This window comes from Manis pentadactyla, chromosome 7 (assembly GCF_030020395.1).
Source record: "Manis pentadactyla isolate mManPen7 chromosome 7, mManPen7.hap1, whole genome shotgun sequence".
Classification (NCBI taxonomy): Eukaryota; Metazoa; Chordata; class Mammalia; order Pholidota; family Manidae; genus Manis; species Manis pentadactyla.
In genome coordinates, this window is record NC_080025.1 from 93,168,790 (window position 1) to 93,182,901 (window position 14,112).

The following is a 14,112-nucleotide window of genomic DNA, read 5'->3' on the forward strand; positions in this document are numbered from 1 at the left end:
TTTGTATGTTGGCCATCCTAACTGGTGTGAGGTGATATCTCATTGTGGTTTTAATTTGCATTGAGACACACCATTTTAAAGAATGAATCCTTTTGTATTTTATGACTTAGTTTTTTAATACATATCTAAAGTTTAATGTGTGAGCCATCTTCAAGCAACTTTCCATTTCAAACAACTTTTCTGCACTAGTAAAAATGCTGACATACTATGATGTCTATCCAGGAATAACCCCCCATGGAATATCAGGAAATCAAATTGAAACTGATCATTTGAGTCACTACCATAATTACAGTTTATTTAAATTTTTTTCAGAAAAACAAAATTAAATCAAAAAGAATAAAATACCTAGGAATAAACCTAACCAAGGAAGTGAAAGACCTATACTCTGAAAACTATAAGACACTCTTAAGAGAAATTAAAGAGGTCACTAACAAATGGAAACTTACCCATGCTCCTGGCTAGGAAGAATTAATATTGTCAAAATGGCCATCCTGCCCAAAGCAATATACAGATTCGATGCAATCCCTGTCAAACTACCAACAGTATTCTTCAATGAACTGGAACAAATAGTTCAAAAATTCATATGGAAACACCAAAGGCCCCAAACAGCTAAAGCAATCCTGAGAAGGAAGAATAAAGTGGGGGGGATCTCACTCCCCAACTTCAAGCTCTACTACAAAGCCATAGTAATCAAGACAATTTGGTACTGGCACAAGAACAGAGCCACAGACCAATGGAACAGAAAAGAGACTCCAAACATTAACCCAAACATATATGGTCAACTAATATTCGACAAAGGGGCCATGGACATACAATGGGGAAATGACAGTCTCTTCAACAAATGGTGGTGGCAAAACTGGACAGCTCCATGTAAGAGAATGAAACTGGATCACTGTCTAACCCCATACACAAAAGTAAATTCGAAATGGATCAAAGACTTGAATGTAAGTCATGAAACCATAAAACTCTTAGAGAAAAACATAGGCAAAAATCTCTTAGAATAAACATGAGTGACCTCTTCTTGAACATATTTCCCTGGGCAAGGGAAACAAATGCAAAAATGAACAAATGGGACTATATCAAGCTGAAAAGCTTCTCTACAGCAAAGGACACCATCAATAGAACAAAAAGGTATCCTACAGTATGGGAGAATATATTCATAAATGACAGATCCGATAAAGGGTTGACATCCAAAATATATAAAGAGCTCACACACCTCAACAAACAAAAAACAAATAATCCAATTAAAAAATGGGCGGAGGAGCTGAATAGACAGTTCTCTAAAGAAGAAATTCAGATGGCCAACAGACACATGAAAAGATGCTCCACATCGCTTGTCATCAGAGAAATGCAAATTAAAACCACAATGAGATATCATCTCACACCAGTAAGGATGGCTACCATCCAAAAGACAAACAACAAATGTTGGCGAGGTTGTGGAGAAAGGGGAACCCTCCTACACTGCTGGTGGGAATGTAAATTAGTTCAACCATTGTGGAAAGCAGTATGGAGGTTCCTCAAAATGCTCAAAATAGAAATACCATTTGACCCAGGAATTCCACTTCTAGGAATTTACCCCAAGAATGCAGCACTCCAGTTTGAAAAAGACAGATGCACCCCTATGTTTATCACTGCACTACTTACAATAGCCAAGATATGGAAGCAACCTAAATGTCCATCAGTAGATGAATGGATAAAGAAGATGTGGTACATATACACAATGGAATATTATTCAGCCATAAAAAGAAAACAAATCCTACCATTTGCAACAACATGGATGGAGCTAGAGGGTATTATGCTCAGTGAAATAAGCCAGGCGGAGAAAGACAAGTACCAAATGATTTCACTCATATGTGGAGTATAAGAACAAAAGAAAACTGAAGGAACAAAACAGCAGCAGAAGCACAGAACCCAAAAATGGACTAATAGTTACCAAAGGGAAAGGGACTGGGGAGGACGGGTGGGAAGGGAGGGATAAGGGCAAGAAGAAAAGAAAGGGGGCATTACGATTAGCCTGTATAGTGTAGGGAGGGCACGGGGAGGGCTGTGCAACACAGAGAAGACAAGTAGTGATTTTACAGCATCTTACTATGTTGATGGACGGTGACTGTGAATGGGGATGTGGGGGGGACTTGGTGAAGGAGGGAGCCTAGTAAACATAATGTCCTTCATGTAATTGTAGATTAATGATACCAAAATAAAATTTAAAAAATAAATAAAAATAAAAATAAAATATATTAACTATAAAAAAAAACACAGTGTCAAGTATAAAAAAAAAGAAAATAGAAAAACAAAATTAAGTCAACTTACAGTATATCAGTGGACTGAACAGAGGATTTCAAACTGAAACTAGCCTTCCTGTTCAGAGTCGTCTCCTTCTGGGGAGTCACCAGTTCAGCTGTGCTTGGTCATTAGAAAAAATGATTTGTTGCTATGTAGCTTTCTTCTTATGCTTGTAATTTACTATTGATTAATTAAATTAATTTGATGCTTTTTAAAACAACCAGGCACATACCGGATTCTTTAGTGGAGTGGCCTGGGTAGTCACAGTAGTTGTAACTTGTTAATGCCTCATTCTACAACATTTTCTCAAAAAAGTTTAAGGTGCCAAATTTCACTTCGAAAAAAGAATTTCTCAGAAAACTCTGTCGTAGTCAGTGCCATTACTAGGGACAAGTGCTGAGCCTGATTTTCACTGAATATGTACCAATTCCAGTCACCAACCTGAGTCTTCCCATCATGCCACTCCATAGGCTTCTCCCTAAGCTCTGCCTCCAGCCCCTCAAAACAATTCAGAAACCAAAAGTATATGTGGACCTTAAGAAACCAGTTCCATTCCCCTATCTGGTGACTGCTTGAGACCATGATGGACTTAGTTATACAAATATGTTTTCTCAGTTGAACATTTCCTTCCTGTTAGTCCTCATACTCAGGACATGCCAGCCCTTGAGAAAGACATTGCTACCTATGGTCTCTGCTATAATTTTTCAACTGTATAAGTTAAGTTTATTGTGACAAGCAGGATGAGCTTTCATGAAGCTCAGAACAAAAAACTATTAAATGAAACTTGCAATTATGCCTATTAAATAATGTTACATGATCTATAATCAAATAAACACATACACACATACAACTGAAACTTTTAGCTCACATGTCCTGAAAATTAATACTGTACAGCAGTAATGGGCACAGTAGAACTTAGGTTAATAGAACTAAAACATTATTCTGGAATGCCTTACTTTGGCTGGAAGAAAGGGCATGGGCCTTATAGAAATTTCTTTCCTTTACTTAAACATTTGTGCATGCATAACTCAGAGTTCAGTTGCTTCAATCTGTGGTGCCAGAGATCACATGGGTAACATGTGAATGGAAATAAACCCTGTAGGTAAAAGAAAGAGGAATTTGGATAGAGATCAAACATTAGCTTCATTCCATCTTTCCTTCTATTTTTACTATGCCATCTAAATTTGGTATTTTATTGGACTTTTTTGTTTTTCCAGAGGAAAGAGTGAACTTAAATCAGATTTGGAACTATCTCTCTCTTTTTTTTAATCCATGAGATTTGATCTGCCCAATAGTAACTCTAGATACTGAGTTTTCAATTGCTAGGAACATTCAGTATAAAGGATAGGGTGCACTGACTTGGTTTATTATTTTGTTTTTTAAAGTTATCACTGTAGACCTGGTTTTGGTTACAGGAAAAGCTGTCCAGAGTATTTAACAATATGATTAGCGAAAATATTTGCCCACGAATGTGATGAGTATTTCTTGATTTTAAATATCTACAGCGGAACTAATTACTATGTGCTGTTATTCTTGACTTAGGCCAAGAATATGTCTAAGCATTAAGGATCAGAATTTTGCATTTCACATTTTTGAAAGCTTAACATTCTTGTTATAGCAATCAGGTAAGAAGATAGAGCTCAGTGTGGTCATCCTCATCCTAAGTGGCCTGTGGAAAAGGTTCCTATTTGTATCTTCATTACATCAATAGAAAGACAGAAATGTTGCAGTACTTCAAAACAGTTTTCACCTAATTTTTATGTATGTTCTAGAGTAACTTTTCCGAGTATTTAGAAACATAGAATAATTACAGAGATTTCCATCAAAATAGTAGCTTACTGAATAGAATGAACAGTGAAGTGTTTGAAGGAGTAGGGAAATGAACTCACCTTGTCTGTGGTTAACCTCAAATGCTAGACCAGAACTGAAATTCTGGGCAGTTCTGATTTATTGAGTGGGTATCTCAACACATTACAAGGATTAAGATGATACTATTTCATTGTTTCAAAATGGAAGCAACTTAGTTTGGTTTTGGGGTCTTATATTTGACAGTATAGTTTTTCACTTAGTTCCACCAGCTGTACTCTGAGAATTTCCTTTATTTTCAATGAACTGCACAGGGAAATTTTAGGGCAGTGAAACTATTCTGTGTACTGTAATAGCAGATACATGACATTATGCATTTGTCAAAACTCATAGAATCATACAACAAAAAGAGTAAATCCCAACTATAGACTTTTGTTAACAATAATATATTAATATTGGCTCATCAGTGTTAGCAAATGTACTACACTAATGCAAGATGTTAATAGTAGGAGAAGTGACAATGAGGGGTGGGATGATATATAGGAACTCTCTGTACTCTGTTCAGTTTTTCTGTAAACCCAAACTACTCTAAAATGTAAAGTCTATTAATTATTTTAAAATACAATTGATTTTAAAAAATAAATCTCTATTCCCTGAAAGTTCTTAAAGCATTTTTAAAAATGAAATGCCATATTAGGCACATGGTTCTATTTATTTTAATTTTTTCTTTTTTTTTTTGCAATTTTCCCTGAAATTGGGCTGGTTGGATTCAATGTCATAATTTAAAAATACTGAATAGGAGGCAGTAGCATTCAGCAATATAAGAGACTATATATTCTGAAACACTCCTGCATGAAAACATTAAACCTACTCTTTAAATTCATGGATGACTTTCAAAAAGATGAAGGAAGGTGGCCAAGTACTGTAGCTGTTGGCTATGCTGGGCTATCCCAAAGTCTCCAGCTGACTAGAGTTGGAACATTAATAAACTACTGCATTCTAGAAAAGGGAGTCAAACCCTCGGGCCTATGAGGGGAAGGGTTTTGATTGGAGACCAGAATAAAGAAAGGAATGACAAAGGGCCACCTCTAAGGAAAAGGTAAATAAGAGAAAAGGAAATACTGCTGAATAAAACAACATATACCTAAGTTATGGCTATCAATAGGGAATTTCAAAAGAAATGAAAAGGAAAACAAATCTGAATTTCTTTTCTATGAGAATTTGTAACCAAGTTTTGGGTTCCACACTTACAATATTGGGCATTAAAAACAAACAAATAAACAAAAAGCCCTGCAATCTAAGAATTTAAAATTTATCCTAGTTTGTAGTGTTCTAGCCATCCAGTAGAAGCAAACAAAATCACACTCAACCCTGGTTTCAGAGATAAGTACCACATTCAAATTAGGTTTCAAATACTTCTCGCGTATAAAGTTCCCATGAATATGAGCTCTAAATAAATAAATAAATAGAGGAATTAAGACATATTGAGGATGAATGAGCAAAAGCAACAAATAGTAAAAGTAGGCCATGAAGACTTAGACAACAGATACAGAATATTAAATAATTATGAAATAAAAGGAAGAAATAAGAACATGAGCAAAGGGTCATAGGCTACAAAAATTACTAGAGAGTTATGAAATATAATGAAATAGAACATCTATAATTGAACAATATAATCACTGAAATAAAAATAGCAATAGAAATGTTAAATAGCAGATTAGACCCATCTGCAGAGAGAAAGTCTAGAAGATAGATCTGAAACAAAAGTACACATAGTAAGGACAGAATGGGACATAGAAAATATGAAAACTTAAGGGACATTGAGGATATAATGACAATGATCATATACATCTAACTGGAGTTCTGTAATAGTATAATAAAGGTACTGAACAACTTTATTTCAATAAACTTGAACACTTAAAAAAAACTTCTGGAAAAATATAACTTAGGAAGATATAGAAAGTAAGAGTACTCCTATACATAATGCCTAAGGAAATTCTATCAATAGCTGAAAGTCTTCCTCAAACAAAGCACAAGACTCAAATAGTTCCAACATTCAAAGATCAGATAATGGAAAAAGAGGGTCCCTACCACATCAAAAATCATGGTCAGTGTAAGAATGGGAAAGTATATAATCAACAGAGATGAAAAAAATCCTAACAAAGCATTAGGAAAACAAATGCAATTGCATATAAAAAAGATAATACATCACAACCAAGCTTATTTTACAGATTCAATGATGGCTTAATGTTAGAAATATTAATGTAAATCACAACACACAAAAATTTCTTTTGAGATTTCCTGTAGGATTGTTACATTGGGTGGAGGCAAAGCTTCCTAGGAAAAGAAGCATTTCATTTGGTGTAGGGTAATATTTAAATTCAACATTTATTTATAATAGAAATCTAATTCAAAGTAGAAATGGAAAGGTCCTTTCTTATAACTAAATGAAACCGCTATAAGATGCCATTGTTCACCCACTCATTTGGCAAATCACATCAAAAATTGGCAAGGATGTGACTAAACTGGAATTCTTATATGTACTGCTTCTCAGAGGGGTTTTTTTAAGTCCCCTTTGGAAATAATCTGCTATTATTTAACAGATTTTAAACCATAACAATTTCATTCCACTCTTGCACATGGCAACAGAAGACTGGTATAAGAATGTTCATAGAGGAATTATTGTAATAACAAAATACAGGGATTTTGTAATAACAAAGAAAACAAATATCTGTCAAGAAAATGGGTAAGTGGATTCTTCTATACTCATAAAATGGCTTACTACATAGCAAAGAACTATAGATAGGTACATTCAGCAGAGATGAGCTAACAAAATGTGTGAAAAGAACAAGATGTAAAAGTATAAAACCAGTTTTATTAAGTTCAAAAACAAATAAATTAAATAAAGGAAAGGAATTATAAATACAAACTCAGGATCCTGGTGTCCCACAGGAGAGTAGGAGGCATGGTAGTGGAGAGAAGCACATGGGTGTCTTCAGAAGTACTGTTAATATTTTCCTTGTACTGTGAGGTGAGTAAAGAGATTTATCATGTCATTATATTTTATAACATATAAAGATGTTATTTTTTTGCATTTATAACTATTTCATAATAAAAATAATATCTGTAATATAAGTTAAGGTGACATATTGAAAACTTCCTTTTATAATAAAATAAAGGCAGGTGATGGAGACAGGAAACAAATGCCAAGCAAATGGGATTGTTTACCTTATTAAAATTGGCAGAATACTATTTTTTTCCAGCTACATATAGAATGTGTTATGAAAGGCAGTACTGTGCGCTGGGGAAGAGCCATATTGACTGGTGCAGACTTGGTTGTGATGACTTCTTAGCTGTGGGATCTTGGGTTTGGGTTCTCTCATTTGCAAAACAGAAAATAATAGGACTTAATTATCAAGTTATTGTAAGTATTAAATGAGTTAGCACAAACTGCTGAAGCAGGATCCATACCAAATAAATCCTCAATCAATATTAGATTATAGTGATCATTCCCTTTTGCATTACTATTTTGACATATTCTGTTTGTATTATGGTAGGCTTTGGTCATTTGACGAAGCAATTGATGACACTGGCTGATGGACATGTGGTGTTGGCTCTAGAAGGAGGACATGATCTTACAGCCATCTGCGATGCATCAGAAGCCTGTGTAAATGCCCTTCTAGGAAATGAGGTAAACAACTAAAAATACAAAAAAGCAGGCATAAATGGCCAGGAATGTATGCATGTATATTTAAAAAAAGTTTTTTGTTAATCCCATGTACTCAGAATACACAATGTTGCTCTTACAATTTTAAGAAAGAAAGGAAGACTTAGATAAATTTTCATGTTCTCGTGTTATGTATTATAACTTTTGCCTAGTTATAGAATTTATATAGCACTCTCCTCAGTCGGGTTATTGGCAGGGTTCAATAAACAAATTAATCACCCCTCTGAGGAGAAACACTCTTTATACTGACCCAACTAATGAGCATTGAAAAGGTAATAATTCAAAGAAAATTTCTCTTGAGATTTCCTGTATGATTGTTACATTGGGTGGAGGGAAAGCTTCCTAAATTTTTTTTCAGTTTTCTTGGGGCAGAGTTAACAAAATTGTGATACATTTAAAGTGTACAATGTGGTGATTTGATATACAAAAACACTGAAATGATTCCCTCCATATAGTTAATTTAACACATTCATCACCTCACATAGTTTACTTTATTGTTGTTTGGTGAAAACACTTAAGTGCTACTCTCTTCACAAATTTCAAATACACAATACAGTATTATCAAGTATAGTGACAATGCTATTCATTAAATTCCCAAACTTTATTCTAATCTTGTGACTTGAAAGTTATAAATCTTTTACTACCCTCTTCGTATTCCCCCTACCATCATCCCAGTCCCTGGAAACCACCATTCTATAATGTTTCAATGTGTTCACTTTTTTTGTTTGTTTTTTATTTTGGTTCCACAAAACAAAACAAAAAAAGTGATACCATGCAGTATTTCATCTTTCTCTGTCTGCCCTCCAGGTTCATGTATGTTGTCACAAATGACAGGATTTCCTTTTTTTAAAGCTGAATAATATTCCATTGTATACACTGTGTGTGTGTATACACTGATACATATTTTTTTTCTTTATCCACTCATCTGTTAATGGACACATATTGTTTCCATTGTGAATAGTGCTGCAACAAACATGGGAGGACAGGTATCTCTTTGAGATAGTGATTTTGCTTCCTTCGATACATGCCCAAAAGTGAAATTGCTGGATTATATGGTAGTTCTATTTTTTCTTGAAGAACCTTCTACTGTTTTCCATAGTGGCTGTATTAGACCTTCACACCAACAGTGCACAAGGGTTCCCTTCTCTCCACTTCCTCGCTAGCATTTATCTCTTCTTATTTGATAATATATATCTTAACAATATGTGAGGTGATATCTCATGGTGATTTTGATGTGCATTTTTTCCTGATGATTACTAATGTTGAACATGTTTTCACATACGTGTTGGCCATTTGTATGTCTTCTTTGGAAAAATATCTTTACAGGTCCTTTGCCCATTTTTAATTGGTTTACTTATTTTGGGGGGGTTGTGTGTGTTCATTTGTTTGTTTGCTATTGAGTCAAATGAATTCCTTGTATATTTTAGATATTAACCCCTTATTGGATATGTGGTTTGCAAATACGGTTTCCTATTCCATAGCATGTCTTTTAATTTTGCTGATGACTACTTTTGCTGTGTAGTAGCCTTTTAGTTTGAAGTAGTCCCACTTGTTTATTTTTGCTTTTGTTTTCTTTGCTTTCAATATCAAATCCAAAAAAACCATTGCCAAAAATGATGACATTACCCTCTTGACCAAGGAGCTTACCCTCTATGTTTTCTTCTAAGAGCTTTATCATTTCAAGTCTTACATTTAAGTGTTTAATCAATTTTGAATTTCTTTTTGTGTACAATGTAAGATGGGGTCCAATTTCATTCTTTTGCTTGTGGCTATCCAGTTTTACTAACACCATTAATTGAAGAGACAGCTCTTTCCCCATTGTACATTCCTGGTTCCTTTGTTGAAGATTAATTGGCCATGTATGTATGGGTTTGTTACTGATATCTCTCTTCTGTTCCATTAATGTATGTGTCTAGTGTTAATACCAATACCATATTGTGTTAACTACTGGTGGTATAGTTTGAAATCAGAAATTCTGATGATTTCAACATTATTATTCATTCTCAAGATTACTTTGGCTATTTGGGATATTTTGTGGTTTCAGAAGAATTCTAGAATTGTTTTTTCTCTCTCTCAGAAAAAAAATATCTTTTGATAGGGATTGCAAAGGGATTACCTATAGATCACTTTGGTAGTACAGGCATTTTAATAATATTAACTCTTCTGATCCATGAGCATGGGATATCTTTCCATTTATGTGTGTCTTCTTCACTTTCGTTCATCAGCATCTTGTAGTTTTTGACATACAGACCATTCACTTCCTTGGATAAATTTATTCCTAAGTATTTTATTGTTTTTGAGGAGGACATTCTTAATTGGATTTTTTTCTTTTTCAGATAGTTCATTGTTAATGTAGAGAAGTGAGCCTGGTTTTGTACGTTGATTTTGTATCCTGCAACTCTCCTGCAACTGAATTTGTTTATTAGTTCTGACAGTTTTGTGATGGAGTCTTTAGGGTTTTCCATATTTACCACATCATCTGAAAATAGTGAGTTTTTCTTTCTCCTCTCCAATTTGGATGTCTTTTTCTTGCCTAATTGTTCTAGATTATATACTATGTACTACACTGAATGAAGTGGGAGGAGTGGTCATCCTTTCCTTGTTCCTGATCTTAGAGGAAAACCTTTCAGCTTTTCACTATTTAGTATGATGTTAGCTGTGGGTTTGTCATATATGGCCTTTACTATGTTGAAGCACAATCCTTTTATACTGAATTTGTTGAGTATTTTTATCATGAAAAGATGTTGAATTTTGTCAAATGCTTTGTTTGCATCTGTTGAGATGATATGATTTTTATCCTTCATTCTGTTAATATGCTCTATCACATGGTAACGAATTACTAGTAAGGAGCTTGAATCAGTAATCAAAATCCTCCCAACAAAGAAAGGTGGATGCTTTGAAAGAATTCCCAACAGTGAGAGGGCTGCTTAAGGGGCAAGGAGTACACAGAGCTTGCTGCTCAGGAGAAGGAACAAGCGGACAAAATCGTCCCAGCACACTCAGTGCAGCAGGTTGGGAACTTTCAGGAGCTTCAGGAGCTCCATCCCCCTGGCAGGCAACACAACCTGGAGGACCCCCACTGTGATAAGCTGCCTGACACCCCTTCCTCCGGCATCACCTGTGTTCAAATCTGTTGCTCCCACCATCATTCCAAGCCAGCGGGAGGGTAGCCCCGCCTACTGCAACTTCAGGGGCTTAATGCAGAGGATGCTCCCTGCCCATGTGCAGATAACTGGCCATGAAAGCAGAGGTAGACACTGCAGCTGGGAAGCAGGAAAGAGCTCTGTCCTCTTGGCAGGCCCCGGCACTGCTCACCTGTGACCCACGCCATTGCACCAGGTCAGCCAGAGTGGAGCCCAGCCCATGGCAGCTTAGGAAATTAACCCAAAGACCACTCTCTGTGCATGGCTCACTGGTCCTGAGAACAAAAACAGGAACTACAACCAGGAAGCGGGAAAGGGCTTTGTCCTCCCAGCAGGCACCAGTGCCACTCAATTGCAACCACTCCCATTGCTCCAGGACTATGAAAAGGCAGAAGAACTTTGTTAAATCCGAAATCCATCAAACACTGGAAAGAGGGTACTGTGAGACTGAAATCACCAATCTTCCAGAAAGAAAATTCAAAATAAAAGTAATAGCGTGCTAGTGGAGCTACCGAAAAATATTCAAGAGCTAAGGGACAAATTCAGGAGGAAATAGACACCTTAAAAAAAACAGTAACTGAAATGAAACAAACAATAGATGGATTTAAAAGCAGATTAAATGAAGTACAGGAGACAGTAAATTGAATAGAATTAGAGAAAGAAATAAAAAGAAGCTGAAGCAGAGAGAAAAAAGGATATCTAGGAATGAAAGAATATTGAGAGAACTGTGTGACCAATCCAAATGGAACAGTATTCGCATTATAGGGGAACCAGAAGAAGAACAGAGAGAAAAAGGGATAGAAAGTGTCTTTGAAGAAATAATTGCTAAAAACTTCCCCAATTTGGGGAAGGAAATAGTCTCTCAGGCTATGGAAGTACACAGATCTCCTATGTCACAAGGGACTCAAGGAAGACAACACCAAGAGATATAATTAAAATGGCAAAGATCAAGGACAAGGAAAGAGTATTAAAGCAGCCAGAGAGAGAAAAAAGATCACCTACAAAGGAAAACCCATCAAACTATCATCAGAATTCTCAGCAGAAAACTTACAGGACAGAAGGGAATGGCATGATATATTCAATGCAATGAAACAGAAGGGCCTTGAACCAAGGATACTCTATGCAGAGAGATTATCACTTAAATTTGAGGGAGGGATTAAACAAATTCCAGATAAGCAAAAGTTGAGGGAATTTACCTCCCACAAACCATCTTTACAGAGTATTTTAAAGGGACTGCTCTCAAAGAAAGTGCTCCTAAGGCTAAATAACTCTCTCCAGAGAAAATAAAACCACAGTAAAGGAAGTAGACTAATTAATTACCAACCAAGTGGAAAATTAAATCAGCTACCAACAGTAAGTCCAGGGATACACAAAGAGTACAGAATAGGACACCTAATATATAAACAGTGGAGGAGGAAGAAAAAGAAGGGAGAGAAATAAAGAATCTTCAGATTGTTTATAATAGTGTAATAAGTGAGTTAACTTAGACTATTAGATAGTAAAGAAGCGGCAAGGAACCAAGATGGCGGTGTGAGTAGGGCAGGAGAAATCTCCTCTCAAAACCATACATAGTTTTTGAAAATACAACAACTACAACTATTCCTAAAAGAGAGACCAGAGGATACAGTACAACAGCCAAGCTACATCTACATCTGTGAGAACTCAGCACCTCGTGAAGGGGGTAAGATACAAGTCGCAGCCCAGCAGGACCCAAGTGCTCCCCCCACCACAGATCACTAGCAGGAGGAAAGGAGTCAGAGTGCGGAGGGAATGGATGTGCAGGACTGCTAAATAACCAGCCCTAGTAATCTTCACCAGGAACACAGACACACATTGCATGGTGTGCTGGATATTAGGGAAACGGAAAAGTAAAATCTGTGAGCGGGTCCCACAGTCGACTCCCCGGGGACAAAAGAAAAGTGAGTGCTTTTTGAAAATCTTAAAGGGACAGTGGCTTCACAGCTGGACAGAATCGTCCCGGCACACTCAGCCCAGCAGGCTGGGAATTCTGTGGAGCTTTGGATGCCCTAGCCACTTGGGAGGCAGCACAGCTCTGAAACCCCTCATGGTGATAAGCAGCCTGCCATTCACTCCACCTCTGGTGTGGCCCCGCTACAGTGGCTGAGCAGCGTGAGGGTGGCTGCACCCACAGCAGCTGCCCAGAGTCTCCTCCCAGTGCACAGCTGCCCAGGTCAGACATGGGGCTGCTGCTGGCATGCAGCTGCCCAGCACAGGCAGAAGAAACCAGAGCAGGGTGTGAAGGGGTGCTATTCTCATAGAAGAGCACACCCAGCATGCCTGCCACTCCCCGCAGGGCTCTGGGCTACCCCATGGGCTGCCCCACCCACGGCAGCTCAGCAGATTAACCCGGATGCTGCTCCTAGTGTGAGGGTGACTGACACAGGCAGCAGAGAGGGGCAGGGTGACCAGGAAGCAGGAAGGGACTTTTTTCTCCCAGCTGACACATGCACCACCTGCCTAGGACTACCTCTATCACCATGAAAAGGCAGAAGAATTTGGTCCACTCCAGAATTACCCAGACAACGCCCGAGGGAGGATGTGGGGAGACAGATATAACCAATCTTCCTGAAAAAGAATTCAAAATAAAGGTCATAACCATGCTGATGGACCTGCAGAGAAATATGCATGAGCTCAAGGATCAAGTTAGGAGGGACAACACAGAAATAAAACAATCTCTGGAAGGACTTAAGAGTAGACTGTATGAGGTGCAAGAGACTGTTAATGGAATAGAAACCAGAGAACAGGAATACAGAGAAGCTGAGGCAGAGAGAGATAAAAGGATCTCCAGGAATGAAAGAATATTAAGAGAACTGTGTGACCAATCCAAACAGAACAATATTCACATTATAGGAGTACCAGAAGAAGAAGAGAGAGACAAAAGGGATAGAAAGTGATTTGAAGAAATAATTGCTGAAAACTGCCCCAAACTCGGGGAGGAAAAATTCTCTCAGACCATGGAAGCCCACAGATCTCCCAACACGAGGAACCCAAGGAGGATAACACCAAGACACATAATAATTAAAATGGCAAAGATCAAGGACAAGGACAGAGTATTAAAGGCAGCCAGAGAGAGAAAAAGGGTCACCTACAAAGGAAAACCCATCAGGCTATCTTCAGATTTCTCAGCAGAAA

At 37.1% G+C, this 14,112-nt stretch overlaps 1 protein-coding gene and 1 long non-coding RNA gene across 4 annotated transcripts in view; one reads left to right on the forward strand and one right to left on the reverse strand.

Annotated features, from left to right (window-relative positions):
- HDAC9 (histone deacetylase 9) overlaps positions 1-14,112 on the forward strand; it is a 930,736-nt gene that overhangs the window by 836,720 nt on the left and 79,904 nt on the right. The window contains exon 26 of the mRNA XM_057504568.1: positions 7,647-7,780. Within this exon, the coding sequence (XP_057360551.1) occupies positions 7,647-7,780 (134 nt within the window). The remainder of the gene's footprint in view (positions 1-7,646; positions 7,781-14,112) is intronic.
- LOC130684290 (uncharacterized) overlaps positions 1-14,112 on the reverse strand; it is a 203,586-nt gene that overhangs the window by 18,295 nt on the left and 171,179 nt on the right. For all 3 annotated transcript variants that reach the window (XR_008998507.1, XR_008998506.1, XR_008998505.1), the window contains one exon: positions 3,240-3,379. This is a non-coding gene — a long non-coding RNA (uncharacterized LOC130684290). The remainder of the gene's footprint in view (positions 1-3,239; positions 3,380-14,112) is intronic.